At 48.3% G+C, this 20,882-nt stretch overlaps 1 protein-coding gene across 1 annotated transcript in view; it reads right to left on the reverse strand.

The window, feature by feature from the left end:
- The window catches only part of LOC122388816, a 142,360-nt gene that overhangs the window by 23,219 nt on the left and 98,259 nt on the right, over nucleotides 1–20,882 (reverse strand). Inside the window, exons 5-10 of the mRNA XM_043380214.1 lie at nucleotides 10,414–10,582; nucleotides 8,978–9,085; nucleotides 8,250–8,288; nucleotides 7,001–7,249; nucleotides 4,867–4,986; nucleotides 2,540–2,676 (exon numbers count right to left, since the gene is read on the reverse strand). Of these exons, the coding sequence (XP_043236149.1) occupies nucleotides 2,540–2,676; nucleotides 4,867–4,986; nucleotides 7,001–7,249; nucleotides 8,250–8,288; nucleotides 8,978–9,085; nucleotides 10,414–10,582 (822 nt within the window). The remainder of the gene's footprint in view (nucleotides 1–2,539; nucleotides 2,677–4,866; nucleotides 4,987–7,000; nucleotides 7,250–8,249; nucleotides 8,289–8,977; nucleotides 9,086–10,413; nucleotides 10,583–20,882) is intronic.

Here is a 20,882-nt window from a genome sequence, read left to right on the forward strand (position 1 = left end):
TGATCTGTCTCAGAACGCTGATTGATCAGTCTCTCGGGGCGCTCTGCTTCTACGAACGGAGCATGGCGGACAGCCGGCGTCTGACGGATCCGACACGATATAGCCGTCATGATTGTGGCAACGCACCGCTAATCGCTGTCTGTCGCTGGCCGTTTGCTGTCCGTCGTCCGTAGCCACAGGCAATCGCAAACAGCCGGCAACGCCCACCGTTCATCACCTACATACAGGCTACAGCACATAACCCATGCCCCATAGCCTATCGCTTGCCACCCACCGTCCACCGCCCACAGCCTAAATTGTCGACTACTGACCGGCCGTCCACCGCCCGCAATCCACTATCTTTCATCCGGCGCCTGCACCGCACGCCTGCCTGTCCACGGGCCACCCTACGCCCACTGCCCAACGCTCAGCCGACGATCGTCTAAAGCCCGTCATCGTCCACCCTACACAGCCCAGTCCCACCGTCCTGCCGTCCAACCGTTCGCCGTCCCCTGTCCCATCGTCGACCTCCCACCGATCTCACCGTCCCACCGTTCCCCGTCCACTGTCCTCTGCCCACTCAACACCACCCACTGCCCTCCACCCCTCAACCGTCCGCCCTACATAGCCCACAGCCTATAGCCCACCGCCTGACCGCCCGACCGCCCATCGCCGCTAGCCCGCACGGCCGCCCGACCATCCGCCCGTCCTGCCGTCCGCCGTCCACCGCCCCCCAGTTCCGAGCGTCGGCTGGCAGCTAGCCGTCGAGGATCTGCCGTTTCTCTAATGAGCCGGATTAGGTCGAGATGGTCCGACACTAATTCTCAGCCGACTATCGAGCTGCGACGAGCCGGCAGGCTGTCGAGCCCGCCGGAATGGACAGCGGCGGGGGAGGGGAGGGGGGAGGGGGGAGTGGGGATGGGGCTGGGCTCAGGCCAGGGCTGAGCTGGGGCTGGCACTGGGACTGGGCTGGGGATGGGAATGGGGCTGGGCTGGGACAGAGGATGAGCTGAGGTGAAGCTTGGGCTGAACAGGGGCTGAGTTGGGCTGGGCCGAGGCTGGGGCTATAGAAATGGTTGAGGCCGGGGCTGGGCAAGGCTGGAGCTGGGGCTCGGGCCAGGGCTTGGGCTCAGCTAGGGTTGGGGATGAGGTAGGGCTGGGCAAGGCTGGACTTGGGCTGGGGCTGAATTTGATACTGAGACTGAGGAAATCATAGCAAGCAACAACAAAACACAGGGGTGAATGCACTTGCACAATCAGGAACAGCGCACACCTTGGAAGCATGGATTATCCTAAATCTGACTGTTGCAAATGTTGCACGGAACTGTTGCAAATGAAGCTTACTGCCTGTCATTTTTGGGATAATAAGTAAAAGTAAGTGTCTAGATAATATCAATGGGAAGTCGATAGCGTGCCCTGTGGTCGGCGGATTAGCGTTCTAAGCGTCAACAATGAGTCGGATTTTCCTATCCATTAGACGTGATGAAGGTTCATCATCGTCATGACATTTTCATGGTGAAATAGTGACGATTTTTTTAAAGTCCACCTTGAATGGTGACTTTTCTGTTTCTACGCAAGGCAATTTCTATGCCAAAAACATCATGAAACCCATTGAACTGTAAATAAAAACCCATTCATATTTTTAATATAGCAGAGAGCCAACACCAATCTAACCTACAAAAAACTGTAAATACGTCGCGATCGCCTAGCGCGTCGGGACCGCCCCCGCGCGCCGTAATCGTCGCTGCTCAGGTGGCGTGCCTGTGGAGCGATGTGGCGACGTGCGGCAGAAATATCGCCCCGGGGCGATAGATGAGGGCGATCAGCAGCCGCCCGGCGCCGCCGCACGCCACAGAGAGGACGAGTGGGCGGCGGCGGCGGGCAGTTGTGGGTGGCGTTCGGATAAATCGAGCGGCAGCCGACACGCTCAGAGGCCGCAGAGAAAGCCGCGAACCCCGTGCTCAGAAAACTTCCAAATTGGAGGAATGAGTTAGCATGCAGAGATAACGCACGAATAGCTAAAACTTCGGAACTGTACGCTCAAGTCCGCCCGGGTCGGTCAGCCTGATAACTCCGAGCCCCGACCTGGCACGCCTCCTGACCACGTGTCGTTGGAGGTAGTTTGTGGCTGCCGGGACAGCCCGGGGCCGGAGACATGGCCTCTAGCAGTACCGCTTGGGTTCCATCGTGTCCAGCGGTGTCGGCCGTTCCGCCGGCGGCCGGCCATAGCCACCAGCCACCGCCCTCCATCGCCAGCTATCGTCCACCATAGACGGCCATTGGCGGCCAGTCTGCCAGCCGCTGTGCCATTACTTCAGACAGGGTCTGCCACGTCCAGCCTCTCCACCAGGGGTTCCCGACAAAATCCTCCTCCAGTCATCCAGCCATGGTTTTTATCCAAGTGAACCGCGAGAATATTTCACATCTCAAGTGAATAATATTTTCATTATCGGGACAGCTCAGTTTTATGAAAATAATTGACGTTGACCGAAAAACTTAACTCATCGCTCCAAGAGAAAGGGTGTGATGCATCGCTTTCTGATCTATCATGTTCACTTACTCAATGTTTTTCACGGTGATCTTGCCCTGGAGGTTGTTAGAGAGCGCGTGCTGATGAACGTGAAGAGCCGCCAGCTGTAGCGCCACGTCGTACTTCAGTTCCGGAGCGAACCGCTCCTGTACCACGTCCGTGCAACACTGCAGGGCGAGAGGTCGAGGTCAGAAAAGGTCAGGCCGAATCGAGATGATACAGATCACAGTGAGCACTTAGTACCTACCTAAATAAAATGTCTGGTGCTGCACTGCAGTATGTTATATGGGATGGCCGATGACGGTAACTCTGCTGTTCAGTTCATATTTAACAGAGATCGCCGCAATTTTGTGCAAATAAACTGATGTAAGTGCTGCTAAAACAATGCACTAGTAACAAATATGATCGAATTCGCATCACATCGGGTCTATTTCGCTCCATGTTGTATGACCTAAGTTCGTGTACCTGCAAACGATGTAAACAAATATCCCAACTCCCCATATGTGAGACAAACGCAACAGCCGATACTTTTGTGACCTTCCATTGCAGTTCGAGTCAGACCATACGCAGTAAAGACCCCGGGTAAGGCACGACCTGGCTGGACAGTTGAGATAAAGAAATCGCCTGAGCCCGAAATAAAACTGAAATGAGAATGAAATCCCTATCGGATGAACGACCAATTCTCGGAAGTAAAGTCACAAGTTGAAGGCGAACTTGACCTTCAGACAGCTAGCTGCAGCCTTAGCCACAGTAGTTTGGGGGAGAGGGCAGTGGGCATCTTTGTTGGCAGCTGGAATTTCTTTAATAAAATATAAAAAACTTTATGGAGCAAAGCATACACAGTTTCAAGTAATGATGAGTACCAATATATTTAATAAGCTTTCCTTTTTCTGAGTAGTTTTCTTCATCTAAGAAGCATAGTTAATATTATCATAGAAGTCGTAAATTATTGTGCCTTATAATTTGTTTTGTTGATGAAAATGTCAAATATTTCCAGGAATCAAACTATTTCCGTTCCTAAGACAGTCATCTCCGAAAAACTAAGCGGGATAAAACAAATTGCAATTTGCATGATCATCTCATTACGAAGCACAGTGATAGTGCAGTGCAGAACAATGACAATAAAATAAAAATAGGTCTACTGGGCTAGCTAGCCACAACTGAAATATATTTAAGTCCTATGTGACATGTTATAAATCCTCCAAAGACAATCAGCAGTCGTAAAGTCACTCGGCATTGGCAGGGCGGCCAGAACTGGAATCGCACTTCAAACGACCCTTTGAAAATCGTAAATTGAGACGAACTCATTGTTCTTAAAACGGGGCGCAGTGTAGGCACAGCTTTGATGTGCCCATTGCTTTGTCTTTTGCAATCAAGCGTACTAGCGCAGCGCAAAAAGAAACGAACAGTTCAACATGACAGGTCGGACACATTGTTCCAGAGAGCTGTTGGATCAACACTCTCTTTCATCTCGTCAGGATGTTGTGTCCGTGAGCAAACACAGCTTGTGTTTAATCCCATCGGGGGTCAGGTGATGCGACCAGTCAGCGCGGGCCGAGACCGAGTATCAGGTCATTGCAATGAGCAAGGCAGAAGGCAGTGAGGTTGGGTGCAATAAAATTTCAAAATAACTTTTAAAATCTCGTTATGGCGGCCATCCCATTCCCTAGAAACACTAGCGCCCACAACGCGACGGTTCAACATAAGCACAGTAAACGGCCACATATAACCCACACATGCCATCCCGCTAGCCATCTGAGCAGTAGGCATCAACACAGTGAGTCGATAAGACGGTCCCAGCGAGGAGCCGCCGGGGACGAATACAGCGGGCGCCAAGTCACCGCCGCTAACGGCATGTGACGGATGACGTCACACGTTTGGTCGAAAGTCGAGGAAATTCCAAAGAATCCGCGGAATTATTGATCATGAGCCATTGGTTAGTCCAGACGGGACGACTTAGACCAGAAGTGTTTGAGTTCACGACGAGGTGAACGTCGTTCGTACTCGTAGTGTTAGGGGAAATGGAAAGAGGCTCCGGTTCTACACATGGCTCGTTTAAGCTGTACCGAATATAGTTTGTATCAATAAAAAATGACAAAAAGAGTGCTCATTTAAGAATGGACAGAGCTTGAACAACATAGATAAAGTTTCTAGAAAGGTCATTTCTACGTCACAGAATAAGACCAACACGATATCCAGGCACACCCTTGCTGATGTGTCGGACAGCTTTTGACAGTCATTTCGAACTGCTCACATTGCCGTTGCGCTGTTTGTATTGGGCACGAATGGTAAATATCCCCAAGATAATTTCAATTCATTATAGAGCTTAATGTCTAAAAATGCCTACATCCACTCACCTGAACGTAAAGGTACTCGAAGGCCACCGGGTCCTTCCTGAGCAGCTCGTATGCATCCCGGGGCACGAAGGTCACCCGAAACAGACAGCGGAGGTGGCGGGCGCCGGGCCGGGCGGCGATCTGTCGACGAAACAACCAACACACACGTCAGCGAGAGGGGAACTAGTGGCATTCGTGTAGCATACAACCAGTGAATACAGCTAGTCTGAGAAGTGGTTCGGGTCAGCTGTTCAGAGCAGCCAAAGCGAACAATCTCACATTTACTAACCAACCACATCTCGAGTCGGACAAATACCGACAAACGGCCGCCGAGTTATGTTTGCGGCGGGATAGAATCAGTTCACCGGCCCAAAGCGGCGCTCTGGCGCACACAACGGTCAAATAAACGCCCCCGGCTCGGCCGGCACACAATCACAACATCCCTTCGGTAGCTCAGAATCGAATGCAGCGTGGCCTCTCAAAGAATAACAGCAACACGGCCCGACCATTTCGCCGCCAACGAGGCGTGCCAACTGGGCCTGCCGGGCGCCGGCGTAAAAACGGCCGCAAATGTGGGACGGACAACTTGTCAGCATCACAATACGGACGTGAAAAACACCCCGAGCTGAAGAAATTCGGAAACCGGAGAGACTTCGACGGGTCGGGTTACACTCGCTCCACTAGCCCAAATTAGAGCTATGTATGTTCGAGCGACCCAGATAGCGGCGAGTGCTATTTGCTGACGTTTCTACTCTGAGACCCTCACTTTTGTCATGTCATGAATTGGCACGGATTGTTGACTGGTGTTTCTTCGGCAATGCCTACTTTTGATAAAATAATGTATTCTAACTTTTGACTGCTTGTAAGATTAACGTCTAGTAAAAAAAATCAAACAGAAAAATATTCTTTCTTACTCTCACTTGCAACATGGCTTAAGTCGCATGAGTTTTCAGTTTCGGGTTACCGATTTGAGCGATTAATCAGACATGCAGATGAAAATCGGCAACAATCATTTCTGACCCACACGTCTTTCAATCCATTTCAGCTGCACTAACTGGTACGCCAAGGCCTACAGCAACACTTTGTTCCTGTTTCCACGCTGCCTGCCCCCTGAGCTGCTTTATTGGCCCCGAATCCATAATCTGAATGTTTGGCCTGAATTGGCTGGCAGACTCGTTCGCTCGTTTTGGCACGGAAGCGATGGTTCGCGCCGCCGATTCAGCCTGTTTTCCTTAGGCAGAGCCATCAAAGAAAACAGACCGGCCGGCAGCAATCACTCAGCCTTTAGAGGCCGGCGGACCGGCGCCGGCGCGTGCTCTCAGGTAGCCGAGCGTAGACGGACTCGTGGCGAGCAACAGTTTAATTCGCCCACCGGCGCCGGCCCCGCCACCGGAGCCGCCTTTGAAAGGCCTTTCAATGCCGCGCCCGCCGCGGCCCAATACAATTCGGCCCCAATCCGGCCCGAGCGGATCAGACAGAGCGCTTTCCTGCAGCCCGGCGGTGGGAGAGGGACGTGGGACGTAAATATAGGACGGGAGGAGACGGGAGGTGGGGCACTCTGCACCTTGCGCGGTATAATTGACAGCTCTGTGTTCAATGATCGAGCCGAAGATGCAAGTGTGATGATTTACCGCCGTGTCACGTTCATATGGTAAGTGGCTGATTCGAGTAACAACTGGTGACAGGCCTATCAGTAATGAGTAAGCGATTAGGACAAATGCGCTGAGTGACGTCGTTCAACTGCTGATGGCCGGGGGGGTGAAAGATGATATATGGTAGATGACAGATAAGAACATACAGATGATAGCACAAGACAGAATGTCGACGGCTGTTGTCCGAACGGGTTGAGTTAGTTAGTTAGGGGTAGCATAATGGGCGGCCGCTTCAAGGGAGGATGTGACAAGGGAAGCTGAGTGAGCGACTGAATACCTTTGAAGGTACGCTACTTAAGATAAGCGATAAAATAATTCCAAGTTGAATTAATACCGCACTTGGATCATCCCTGACCCCACCGGCGTCACCTACGCTGGTGCCCAAAGGGCACTCACCCACCCGTCTACCACCACCATGGTACCCACCTAGGCAAATCACCAACATCAAGCGCTGGCTACACGCCTGCAGTACCTATTCTGCAACCAGCGTCTGTAGTACTCACCCTGGCGAGGGTCTCCTTATTGTCCAGCAGCGTGAGCCGGCTGCGGCGCACGCTGTTGACGTGCTCAGCCACGATGCTGAAGTGCTCCACGCAGCTGATGCCTAGCTTGGCCTGTAGTGACTCCAGCACATCCTCGACGGTGGTGGACGAGTCGTACTTGAACGACTTGGTCTGGCCGTTCTCCAGGAACACTTTGAGCACGTTCGGCATGAACGGGATGCACGACTCGTCCGAGGAGAAGGGCGACAGCTGACAAAGGCACGACAGAGATAGGGTCAGAACACTGAGGGAGGCGGTCACAATGGCGAGGAGACAGACAAAAGTCTGCCGAACAACTGACGTTATGTCGAAGTTACGTATACTCACAAATGAATAGCTACTATTTACACTTGTACGATAGAAGTCTGTGAATAAATTTAGTCACTTAATGCCTCACTAATTAAACATTTTGATAACTGCTTATCCATCTTCGTTCAATACGATATTGTTACGCTTGTTTTAGTATGGCGCTGATAGTGTGTTTCACCGATATTTGCGATCAAGAAATGGTTTTATTGGTGTTCGGGTTGAAAGACAAAGAGATGTTAAATGATCAGCACCGCTGTGATTTACATAAATAGGTATGTATCGTATGTGCAGACTGTCGTGCATTTTGAACTGTGCCCTGGTAAAAGCACCTTCGTATGGCTTATCGTAACTAAATGATGCCCACCAATCACCATCATTTCTATAGTTATCATTTTCTCACTTCATTCCAGTGGCTACAAAGTACTCAACAGACCAAGCGGTCGAATTTCAATTCTTGGCTTTATCTTTGAAAGAGGAAAAGGCATACAATTTCAACGAAAAAATGGTTTAACAAATGCAAATTAATGTTACGTACAATACACAACTCGTATTTATAGCTTGTCAGCTTGTCAGTTGCCACCTCCAGAGATTCGTCACTTAGGTTCAGAAGCACGTTATAGTTGGTGAGGACGAAGCACGTCCTTAGAAATGCAGAATGCAGATGCTACAAAATAGTGTTAAATTGAAATAAGTGGTGCTCAATGCTTATCGCGTTGCATGCTAAAATATCAGTAAAAATAACTCATTTCAATCAAATATTAGTTGAAGAATGCATATAAATTAAATTCTGGTAAATCCAGCGTTAAATATAATCAAGCACCAAAAACATTCACATATTTCTCAGACGCATATACGTTATCGTGCCAATAAAAGTGCTCGGTGCGGACTTGCGAATATTTACCGTCGCCATTGGCTTCCTGAAGCAGCCTACGACGCGGCGCTGCAAGAAGTTATAAAAGGAAGCCTATTAGGGACTAGAGCGTAATTGAGCGGAAAAGTTCCCAAGCCACATGTGGAGCTCAAACTTATCGCCAAATTACATGGCTGAGGAGCACAGTCAGCTTTATTGTAACTGCTTGACAGGAAAAGCCAAGCTGTTATTCGTTTAGGTATCGAATAACTGTTTAATTGATAAGGCAACAATGGGAAATAAAGCATTGATTTTACACGCAAATGCTGTTATAAAATGCAGTACTATAATCATTTTTTGATTTTTTTAAACCCAAATATCTAATCGACTACACAAATCAGCTTCAGTCAGAAAAAAAGGAACAACAGAACGCCACATTAAGGAGCAGAGCCCTTTTCTTTTATCATATTAGAGCCCATTTAATGAAATAATAACATTCAATGAAAAGCTTGTTCATCTGCTGTAAGTGGCACTTGAAATAGAAATGCAAATTAAAATCAGCGTGAAATTAAAACGCGCCTAATCAGTAATGGGAGAAAGAAATGGCGGATTCTGAACAAGTTTTGAAAAGCATATTTATTTATTGATTCAACTATTTCTATTAGCTGACAAACAAACTCTGCATCACATACCACCTACTTATAATAAACATTCAATTAAATACAAATTCATAATCGAGCCCAATATTCCCCAATACCACTAACTCAACCAATACTTACGTTGGACTGGCCGTTGACGACCACGCCCTCAGCGAACCGCACTCGCGAGGGGTTACTCTTCAGCCGGAGCTTCTTAGCAGCACTGAGCAGCGCCGACTTTCGCGCCGTCTGGGAACAGGGGTCACAGGTCAGGTCAAAAGCTATATGCTGAGGTCACAACAGTTTGAAGTGGGGCACACGTCATGCTGCGCAGTTACAACGGCATGGACTGGGTTGAGGGTCGAGCGATGGGGATGGATCACTGATCAGACATAGAAATTTGAGCTGTATCACATCCATAGTCATGTGAGATCGGTCAAAAATAACATCTTGCAGTAGCAATGATGATGGCTGTCCTCGGCACCAGGGCTGCGGAGTCGGAGTCGGAGTCGGAGTCGGAGTCGGTCGGAGTCGACAGTTGTGACCGGAGTCGGAGTCGGAGTCGGAGTCGATTTTAGAAACCCGCGCCGGAGTCGGAGTCGGAGTCACCGAAAATCTGTCGACTCCGCAGCCCTGCTAGGTCTGCGGAGTCGGAGTCGGGAGTTGGAGTCGGTCGGAGTCGACAATTCTGCCCGGAGTCGGAGTCGGAGTCGGAGCTGGTTTTTGAAAGCCGGAGTCGGAGTCGGAGTCGGAGTCGCCGAAAATCCATCGACTCCGCAGCCCTGCTCGGCACCACCTGACTTCCTTTTCACTTTCCTCCCCACCTTCTCCTAAGCACTCCTCACCCCCAACTCCGCCCCACCCGCCTCAGAACATCAAAGTCCCGCCGACAGGCATCTAACAGCTGTCGCGGTTCACCCTCAGTCACACGACGAGCCTCCGCCCCGCCATCGGAAGCAGGGCCGCCCAAAATAGACCCCCCCCCCCCCGCCTCCCCTGAGTCAGTGACGTGAATCACTGCGCGCTTGATCACGCGTGCAGCGTTTTTGACGAGCGCTTCGAGAGGTCGTGACCTGATTTCCGGCGTCCTTGAGCCGAGGCCAGCTCGGTCATTCAACAAGCCGAGTGTCACTAGTGGGAGCCGTGATTGAATGACCAACAACAGTCGAGCTGCTGCACGGGTGTAAAATATGCCGTGGTCTGATCGGTACCTACATAACATGCCAGTTCGGCAGTCGAGCGCAGACTGCGGGACACTCATCAGTGCCAGATGAGCCCGAGATGACGCACGTTTCCGGACCGGAACGCACGCTCCTTTTTGGAGGACGTGCGTCAAAACTGACCTCTCAATGGTTCAATGCATTTCAAGCAGGTACCACCTTAGTGAAAGATGGTCTGGGTGGCGATTACGAGGAGGTTATATCAATATATCATCAGGATCAGACCGCTAAGGACACGCCAAGGCAAATTCACGCAGCTTTCCATACTCTCACACAAACACGCAAGCATCTCAAACCATCGACTCAGATTCATCCCTTTCATCACATTTGTGGGGTGACAGCCGAGCGCCGACTCACATTGTCCAGCGGTGGCTGACAGACGACCAGTGTGACCTGCTGCTGACACGACCTGACCCTCTGGATGACCTGGTCCCGCGGCGACATCTTCACATCCTCGCCGTTGATCTGCCAGATCTGGTCACCCGGCTGCAGCTTGTCGACGCTGGGGCCGCCATCCGTCACAAACCTGTCAACGTAACCGGACAGTCTGTCACCCGTCTGTCACAGAGCTGTCATCAATTCGTCACGACAGTCTCATCCTGAAAACACAGGGAGGTATTTTAACAGCAACAACATTATTGTGGACAGCATCTACGGTTCAACTCTTCGAAGGACAGATAGCCGGTCGCCGCTCGCTACTCGCCACAATTCATTCGCCCATGACCCCGTCTCATTTCACACAACGGTTTGGAGACCATAATGATAATTGAATGATACCAAAATGGTTATTGTGGTTACCGTGGTCTGTGAACAGCGACCAAATGGTTATCAAATCACGCATTTGTAAATGACAAGTCATCGAACCAATCAATACCAAGAGCTCAGCAGAAACATCGACTTCTCTACTGAATTTCGTACAAAATACATACAAGTTTAAGGAAACAGCATATGACACATCGCTTGAAGTGAGCCTCTGATATAGTGTTCATTTAACCACAAATGAAGCATCGCACTCAAGGCTAAATAATCCTGAAAGCATCTAACACAGCCTACGAGGGTAAAAAGAACCCATCGCCTTTCCTGCTTCTCTCTCGCAATGAACTCTCCGCAGCCGCCCACCACTAACGCTCTCACTGCCTCAGAAGCACAAATGGCGACTGTTCTAAATGGGTGGGTGTGGAACATAAACATCCCAAACAGCGTCCAAGTTGTGCAGTGACAGCAGGTGCTGCCAGCTCCGCCCTGGGCTAAATGTCCGGATGTGCGCTAAAATTCACCACCCGAGGCCCGCTCCAGCTTGGCATGAAGTGCACTTCTTGGCAAGACTTGGCCACATAATGGTTGAATAACTATCCAGGTTTTCAGCTTGCATACTAATGTCTCTGTCTCTCCGGGCTGCTTTCAGCGAATGACAGTCAAAACTAAAAAGAAGGGTTCTTATTATACATGGACAATACAAATGTATAGGTACTCAAAGGCTTTATAAAAGTGAAATAGAATTTTCATAATAACTAAATAACTTATTGGATAACTTAAAAGTCAATGGTATTGAGTAGCAACTTTGACGAATATGGTTACCGTTCACCTCCAGATCGCCGTTCACCGAAATAAAAATAAATCTCTCTCTGTCCCTCTCCGTGTCGCTCTGCTGGCGTTTTTCCGAGGACAGTCGATCGGTTGCCCTTGAGGGCCGCCCGCCATCCCAGAGATGAAACGTTGGTAACCGCAGCGCTGCCACGCCGGCCGCCGCCTCAAATTCGCCGCGTCAAGCGTGGTCTGGTCGACAAGCGGAGTCTGACTCAGCGCTCACCGTTCGACGGCTGAGCTGCTCAACTCGCCGAGAGGGAGAGCTTCCCAATGCCGCGCCGGCCCCACCGCCGTCACTACCACCGCCGCCCCACCACCCACCAGCAGACGAGACGGGCCGAGATTGTCTTTTGATTATGACCGGATTTGACTAGGAAGCTGGAGACGGAAGCTAAGCGATATGAGACATTAGGCGTTATTACAAACTGAAACTGGGTGAAATGAAGCCTCGGAGGATGCTACAAAACACAAACGCATATGCAGGAAATATCAGAGTCCGATTTAGTGCATGTAAGCTTCCACCTACTCCACCACTCTACGGTTCAGCCTCCCTCAATCGGTCTAGGAAGGTCGCGAGGGAGGGAGGGAGGGAGGGGGATGGGTCGAGCCGTTTTTAATCACAGCCGACGTGTAACCGTCTGCCGGGGCCGAGATACGACGCCACCCCGGCCGCGGCGCTCCTCACAGGAGAAATAACTGGACGATTCGTTACCGGCCCGTCAGCGGCTTGTGATTGTTTGCCCACTCGTGCGGTATCTGCTCTGAGCTCGGCTGGCCGCCGTGGCCGCCGTGGCCGCCGCACCGTACCCGTCGTGTTAGAGCACGGCCGGGCGACGAGCACGACGGGGTATGGAAAACTTCGGTGGACTTGAAGTAAGGAATGGTCGATTGCCGCGAGTGCTGAATAGTTGTCGACATTTGACCACACGTGACAAGCACGCAAGTGTCCAGTTAAAGAGAACTTGTTTAATTTTATGCCTCATGAGTTGCAAAGTAGCTAGTCAAAATCGTTGCCTACGTCCATGAGGTATTTTCAAGAACAGGCATATGTGCCTATAGTTATATAGCACAGAGCCATGAACCAGCAAATAAACCGCTTGGATAGCTTCCATAATCGCGAGAAATATCGGGAAGACAATAGACTCCACCCTACAGATGCGACGGACTTCAACCAACAAACCGCCCGACACCCACTTCAACACAAAAATTCCCAGCTGACACGAAACTGTACCAGCCAGCACTGGCATACCTACCAGCTGACACCAAACTGCCACCTAACACGCTCGCAGAAATAAGCGCGTCGCAGCGGCCAATGTCCGGGGTGCGATCGGGAGCTTTGGTTGGACCAACGGACGGCTTAATATCGGGCAGGATAGAACATCCGATTACCTTTATATGGCTCTGGTCGAGTAAAGTGGCGCAGTTGGCTCCGCTGCGCCATCGTCACATCTGCGCCAAGATGGGCACCGGGTGGTACCCCGTGAACGGAAGGTCCGAAGTCACGTCACGCTTAGCAGCTCAACCAAACAGCCGTAACCCGAAGAGTTACATATTTAGCTGGCGCTAAAAATAGCCAAATGCGGCTCACAGACTTCGTCGCGGTTTACGGGCCACGCCAGCGTGTTTGAGGGTGGCTGCCGCAGCAGGAGCTTCTTGTCCAATGACGTGGCTTGCAGTGAGGAGAAGTAAATTCTTGTCTCTTGCAACAAGGCTGTGCAGAGGAACCTCGGATACGATAGGCACCAACGCAAAATGTTGGCTCTTTACGGAGATTTGTATTTTTTTTTCTCACAAAAGTTACTTCTCCTTACCCTACCGATCGTTTTCCAAGTTTAGACCAAGTACCTGAAAGATATAGGAATTATCTCGGGAATTTAGGGCAAAAAAGTATTAAATTTATGTCCACAAAACGTAATGCTAAAAGCTGGAATAATTCAAATGGACAATTTTAATCGTGATTACCGTATGTCACTCGTCTGCATTTTTTTGTCATTGTTTACCTACAGCAGCAGACATTATTTTTCTAATGTCTCCGACATACCTACCGTTGATCGTTTGTTTTCAACTTCAAGCGGATTGTACCGAATTCGAACTGAAATCATTCCGTACCTCATGCTCACTGCATATTCACTGCGGAGTGCAGAGGGACGCGAAACGACGAAACGGAGGGACTAGAAGGTCAAACGAATAGTTATAGGTCCTCGAAGAGAATCGTACAATGCATTTGAGAATCCAAATAACACTTCAACCTTTTGTCAGAATCGAACAAAAGACAATGAGTTGTGATCCGACCGAGCCAGCCAGATCAGTCTATGGAGACGAGTGTCTTGTTACCGTCTTTCAGTCCTAAGATCTGCGGCTTCTGCCTAAGCAGGGGCTCACTCATCACGCATTCTTTTCTGAAGGAGGAGCCTTTCCGTTGTGGAGCAGAGTCTTCGATATGAGCCGCGCTTCAGCGCTGCTCGGTGGCACAAATCCAGGCCCCTAATCCGGTGCCGTCCTATCAATAATGCACAGTTCAGCCGCCCAGAGTCGATGGCTGCCCGGAAGTGAAGCGTGGGGTTGGGGGGGGGGGGTGTTGACACGCGCTGGAACAGGGTGCCAGAGTCATTGAGGTCGTGCTCTGAAAACGAAAATGCACCTACCGAAACGGCGTGAGAAGCGAAACAGCGAACACTTAAATTCCCCTTGAATGAAAAATATAACAGTTCATTTAAGTGGGACTTTAAAGTCATTTTATCTTTTACTCAGGTTGATAAGTTAATGGTATTACTTTTCAGAGTCTCAAGAGTAAATTTACTCTTGAGACTCTGAAAAGTAATACCAATAACAGTTCATTCTACGCATCTAAGGATGATAAACCAAAGTGTTCAAGCTCAAAGTTCCTATCTATACTCTACAAAGTCGAGCAGAAAGGGACTCGATCTTTCGTTCTAAATTTCGGCCATAAATCCTCCAGCTAGGAGGCGGCTGGTGGCCGGCCGTCACACGTCACCACAGAGGCCGCATTACTCTCAATCGCAGAATCAACAGTGCCGAACAAACAATTAGCCGCCGGCCGGGCCGAGTCATTCCAAGGCAAACACCGAACGCTGCCAGGCCGCAGTCACCTAACGACAGCTCGTCATATGGCAGCACGCCGGGGCGGATTTGGCAGCGCCCGGAACGGCCCAGTCGCGGAAAAGTGCGTTTACAGGGCGGATGATGAACAGCCCACGAGCCCAAGGCCCTTTCTCGGAATAACACCACCAACTCCAAACAGTAGCCTGGGAGCTAAACAACGCAGCTTATAAGCGCCAGTAAACGCGTAAATTAGTGTTCAGGAGGCAAAGGCAGTCTCAGAGGGTGAGGTCGAGACTCGAGACCGAGTAGTAGTAGTAAAAGAGTCTTGGTCAAGACATTGATCAAGCTGTTACTTCCCGAGTACGCTTACCTGAAAAAATAGGACGTAATTTGGCAGGTCCCCGACCCAACAGCGGCACAGTTTGGTGCGTCGTAAACTCATCCTGTCGAGTGTTTGAAATCGTTTAAGGGTAAATTTGGTGTCGAAACGAGCGTTCGTTGGTCCATCAAAGCAACATTTTTTTTATTTTTTTTTTAAAGAAATACACCGCCACCCATGAACAGGTGACCAGGAGTGCCCCCGCCCTCGAACCCAGCGACAACAGAGCCCTTACGTTAACACCAGAAAAACTGAGGAGATAAATGTCGCGGCACTCCCTGCTAAGAGGTGGAAATAAACCAAATATAAGCACAAAAGAGGGGCCAGGGATGTTAGTATGGTGTAAGAAGAAGGCAGAAAGAAGTCAATGGACTAATGAGTCATTGACTGAACCTCCCACTACGATCCCGAAAAGAACACTCATACTTTTCATTCATACATTGGGTTAGAGGGGTCTCATTCATGCAGTTGAAAATAAGGCTGGTCATGCATTAGTGTGATATCACGGATCACATAACGGATCGGCAACTCCCCCCCGCGACCTGTCTCCCCTGCCACCTGGTGGGCATTTAGGTGAACTATCTTCACTAAGGAAGCGGCCGGCCTCGTGCGTGTTGAGGGCGTCGTGTCGGAGCTAATTAAGTGATTTTTCTGCGGAACATGGTTTCTCAGCTAGCTTAGAAGATACCTATGGTATAAATGAGAATGGCAAGAATCGTTAGAGACAGGTTAAGTATTTGAGATTGTATCCTTTGTCATGAAAATCGTTGTTTTCATACCCACGTGGGCGACCTAGCGTCCATCGTGAAATGGGTAATTTTCCGATCGCTGTCATCTCTTACATATATTTCATGAGTATATTTTTGATAAATATTCATCTGCCGATTAAATTAAACCTGTAACTTTCACAAATATACTTGCATAAAGTAAAAACCCACGCCGGGCCGGTACACGGTACCAACCGCGCCGGGCCGAGGGTGTATGAAACCCCCGCCCGTCCCCCCCCCCCTAACTCGGCTTCTGGGCCACGTAGCCACACGGGGTAAGCGGCATTCCAAAGAGCGTAAAAATAATGGCGGAAATACTTCAGTCATTTTTTAGGTCAGGTCAAAGGTCAGGTTACCAGAGGTCATTAAAGGCAAATTTTGTCTATTTCAACAGTTTTCGAAACACCCGACGCATAACTTGAGAACCAATAGAACTACAGCGCCGCGGAAAAGCGCATTCGATAGCTCTTTCACAGGTCTTTCTGAGTTTTATTCATAGATTTGACCTCAGGTCAACGGTGTAGCCTCCAGAGGGCAAAAACTCCAAAAATAGGCGTGTTTACGAAAAACGTTTTTTTTTTCGGTAATAACTTTTGACTTAAACGAGCCACGACCTTACTTTTGCCAGCATCGTGTTCCTCTCGTCGAGACGCGTCGAATGAACTATACTCGTAGGTTGACCTTGAAAGGCCATTTTGAAAATTTTACGGCAGGCCAAGGTCATGACCTGACCGGAAAGGGTCATGCTGCATATCAGTCGATCCGTATCGTCGAGCTGAACACATCTGACGTGTTTTCATCGCTCTAGCACGTCTATCAAAAGTTATAGTAAAAGAAACTGCTGTTGATCGTTTTCATGCCACTGTTAACATGTAACCCGATGTTTGAGGGTGTTAAGAATGACCCGCCCAGACCAAATGAGACGCCTTTCAATTTGCTCTTATTGACTTATCATTAGTATTATATATATTATTAGCGGCGGGGAGGGTCGTATCGTGAAACAGGGGCCAAGGTCCACCTATAGTCTCGTTAATGGCCAGCTCGTTGGATTTGCTCCGATGTTATCTACTCCAACTGGTAGCCGGTGACCGTCTAGATAGGAACAGGGGATGAACTCGTACTATGGGCAGACGGATGAGGAAAGGTCTTCGTGTACCTGCGGCCAAAAACGACGTTAAAGTTGCGAGGATGTGCTTCTTGCTCATACAACTCAAGCATAACTAGAAACATTTGGATCATTATGCATGCTCCAGCTGATTAGGGAATGAAGTATGTAACATTTCCATGTTATGGTATAACATTCCAGCTGTAAGAGAGACTCCGTAATTTAATCCATTCTTAACCTTTGTTTGTTTTTGTTTTGTTGGGTTAGGCCCTTTCGGTCCATTGAGACCATTGCAGAGCCGGAAGGATTATAGGAATTGGGGTAAACATTGGTATGGACAGGCACCCTATAGAGTCACCGGGGCTGAGCCCGTCCGAATGGACAGACCGACCAGCCCCCCAAGCACTCTCTGCACCCGGCTACGGGTGTGCTCCTGCATGGGAGCAGTGGTGCGCTTCAAGGGAGCAGCCCGCATGAGATAAAGTTGCCTGTCCAGCCCGGATCAAGAGTTGCTGCGTGGAGGAAAAGGATTTGAACTTGATCTGAACATCCTGAGGATGGAAACGACGGACGGGTGTTGCGTTCACACCCGTTTCCCCGTGCCTTTTAACACTGGTTGCGGCGGGCGGCCGGCTCCCTCCTTAGTGAAGATATCCGCGCCGCTAGATGGCAGCCCGCTCCGCGGGTACACCGATAACAAAGGGAATCGGGGAGAGTTGCCGATCCGTTAGGTGATCCGTGGTGATATTATGGTGTGACCTGGGAATCTCGGCCAGCTAAGCAGAGCTTGTTGCTGGTCGAGTCCCCAGGTCACAGCATATGGATGTGGCAAAAGGTGTATCATGGTATATTGTTCTAACTGTGTGTTGTTGTTAAAAGGGACTTATCAATGTTAAAATATGTAAGTTTTAATAGACTGACATGAAAGGGCCTTGTTCATCTGTGCACTGCTATGTATAATTGAGGATGAGTTGCGTTTTTGTATGTTTTTTAATAGTTTCTTTCGACAATTCAGGAATTTCTGACAACAAAAAGTGGGGTGCTACAATACTGTTCCAAAGTCGAGGACCTTGCCAGAAGGCAGTTTTTGTGCGATATAATTTTCGTGTGAATGTTTCTCGGAAGTGGTGCGTAGTTCTTGTTTGGATGTTTTGGTCAGCCTGCAAACAGAAAAGAGTTTCAAGAGATGGTGGTAAAGATCCATTTAACTTTCGATGCATAATTAGAAGAAGCTGTTGTTTAGCAATATCTTTTACTTTTAGCAGGTTTAGGGCTTTGAAAATGGGATCCGAATGAGCAAGTCTAGGCTGATTATCAATGATTCTGATAATACGTTTTTGAAGGATTTCAATTTTGTTTAGGTAAGTTGGAAAAGTGAAGCCCCATACGACAGTGCAGTAGTTTATGTAGGGCAATACTAATGAGTTGTAGAGCAAAAGAAGTGATTTCCTGTCCAATAAGTATTTAATTCTGTTTATGATTCCTATGTTGCGGCTTATGGCCAAAGCAAGATAATCGATATGGACTGACCACTTTAATTTTGGATCAATGTATACTCCCAAATACTTAACTGCGTCTGCCTTTTTGATACAGTCATTATTAACCCTCGCATGTGTAGGGGGGGGGTCGGATGGACCCCCCATGGTTTTTCGCGAATAACTCGCGTAAAAAGCGGCCGATCGCGACGAAACTTTCAGTACCCTCGCATTGATCAATTTTACACCTACCCTGAAAATTTCATGACCCTGACCCTAATGACCTTTGACCTGTGACCTCTTTTCCGAGACCATGTTTGGCCGGAATCGCGATTTCGCGTATGTCGGCTCGCACTAGCCGCGTGTTTGCAAGCTTTTCGTGGTTTCAAACGTTCAAACATGTGATTTGATGTTACTCCCGTGTGTGTCAAGGTCACCTGAAGGTCAGGTCAGGTCATTGACCTTTGGTGACCTCGGGTGACCTCGGGTCACTTTTTCGAGTTTTACATGTTTCTAGGCTAGTTTTTGGAGCTGAATTCGAATTTAGCAACCATTTGAACATTTACGAAGTAGTTTTGGTGACTTCGTAACATGTTACGAAGCTGTCAGAGGCGGTTGACACGTACTACGAATACCCGTCACGACGCCTACTGGTTGACCTGACCTGACCTGACCCGACCTGGTCTAAATGCTTCAAGACATCATCTGTGATCAAAACTAACACGATATTCGTGATCAGCACCCCGAAAAACCCCTTAGCAGCCACACTTTACGACTTTCTAACAGGTCCCGATTTTCCCGACTTTGGGTCATTGACCTGACCTGGAAGGTCAACCAATGACCTAGGACCTTAAAATTGGGTATCATCGGCTTCCTCTCGTCACGGGCAACACGCTCGTTTTTTCCGCGAAGCTCTAGCTCGATCAGGGGCCAAACGGCAAGGGGGGGGTCCAACCGACCCCCCCCCCCCTACACATTAGAAGCTGGCAAACGCCGCACACATGCGAGGGTTAAATTTTATGTCTAGTTCAAATTCTTGGTTGGCATTACTGTATACTTGATATACTGTCTTTAGAGTGTTGAGGGTAAGCTTATTCATTTGTAGCCAGGAACAGACAAATTTAGATTCATATCTAATGATATTTTCCAGACTTTTTAAGTTTGTGGCTTCGAAGAAGATTGCGGTATCATCGGCATAAAGGAGAAATTTTATATATGTCTTATTAGCTATGTTTGGTAAGTCATTTATATAGAGAAGAAATAATAGCGGGCCTAATATAGAGCCTTGAGGAACCCCAATACTTATTTCTTTTAGTTCTGATTTTATTTCACGGTACTCCACACATTGTAATCTTTTTGTCAGGTATGATTTAATGAGATGTAATGGTGGACCAGTAAACCCATAGATATGTAGTTTTTTTTTAGCAAGATGGAATGATCGACAGTATCGAAGGCTTTCTTTAAATCCAGATAAATACCACAGATGATTTTGCCTGCTTCCAGTGAGGTAGTGATGTAATCTTGGAGCAAAAGTAAGGGCATGTAGGTAGATTTTTTCTTTTGAAACCCGAATTGAGATGGATTAAGAATAAGAGCATCAAGTAGATATCTTGTCGTTCTTTCGTGAATAATCTTTTCAAGTATCTTAGATAGGTATGGTAGAATGCTTATAGGCCTATAGTTACTAAATGATGTTTTATCCCCAGCTTTATAAATTGGTTTTACCACTGCAATTTTCAGTGCGTCCGGGAATACTCCAGCACCCAAGCACAAATTTATGAAATGCACTAGTTCATGAATGATAGATGAAAAGGTACCTTTGAAAATGAATGCGTTTATTTTGTCTATCCCTGCTCCTGTGTTTTTGGTAGTCTTAACTATTTGTGTTAGTTCATCAGAATTTGTTTCCTCTAGGGTGTCAAACGACTGGTTTGGTGGTGGGTGAATATATTGGAGTGGGTCCATGCTGCTAGAAGGAATGTCCTGTTGTAATTTTTCACCTATACTGATGAAAAACTGGTTGAAGGACTTTGCAATGTCTTCTTTAGCATCAATTATTTCTCCATTTGGTTGAGTGAATTCAGGTGATATTTGCTGAATGCTTTTTTTGCCCTTTAGTGAGGTTGTTCAGAAGTTGCCACATTTTTTTAGAATTTGTTTTGTTAATTTCTAATTGGTTTTGAAAATAATTTCTTTTTGAAGTCCGAATAATGTCATTCAGTTTATTTCTATAAGTGGCATATTTTGTTTGATTTTCAAGTGTTGGGTTTTTATGTTTTTTAATGAAGAGCATGTGCTTTCTGTTTATAGAGGCCAGAATGGCAGGGGTTGTCCATGGCTTAATAGAGCTCTGTCTACGATTATGTACTACTTTTTTGCTATATTTCTCTATTCCTCTCTGATAGGCATTAATAATTGTAGCACAAGCTTCATTGGGATCTAATATGGTG

Source organism: Amphibalanus amphitrite, unplaced genomic scaffold (assembly GCF_019059575.1).
Source record: "Amphibalanus amphitrite isolate SeventyFive unplaced genomic scaffold, NRLGWU_Aamphi_draft 000336F_arrow, whole genome shotgun sequence".
NCBI lineage: Eukaryota > Metazoa > Arthropoda > Thecostraca > Balanomorpha > Balanidae > Amphibalanus > Amphibalanus amphitrite.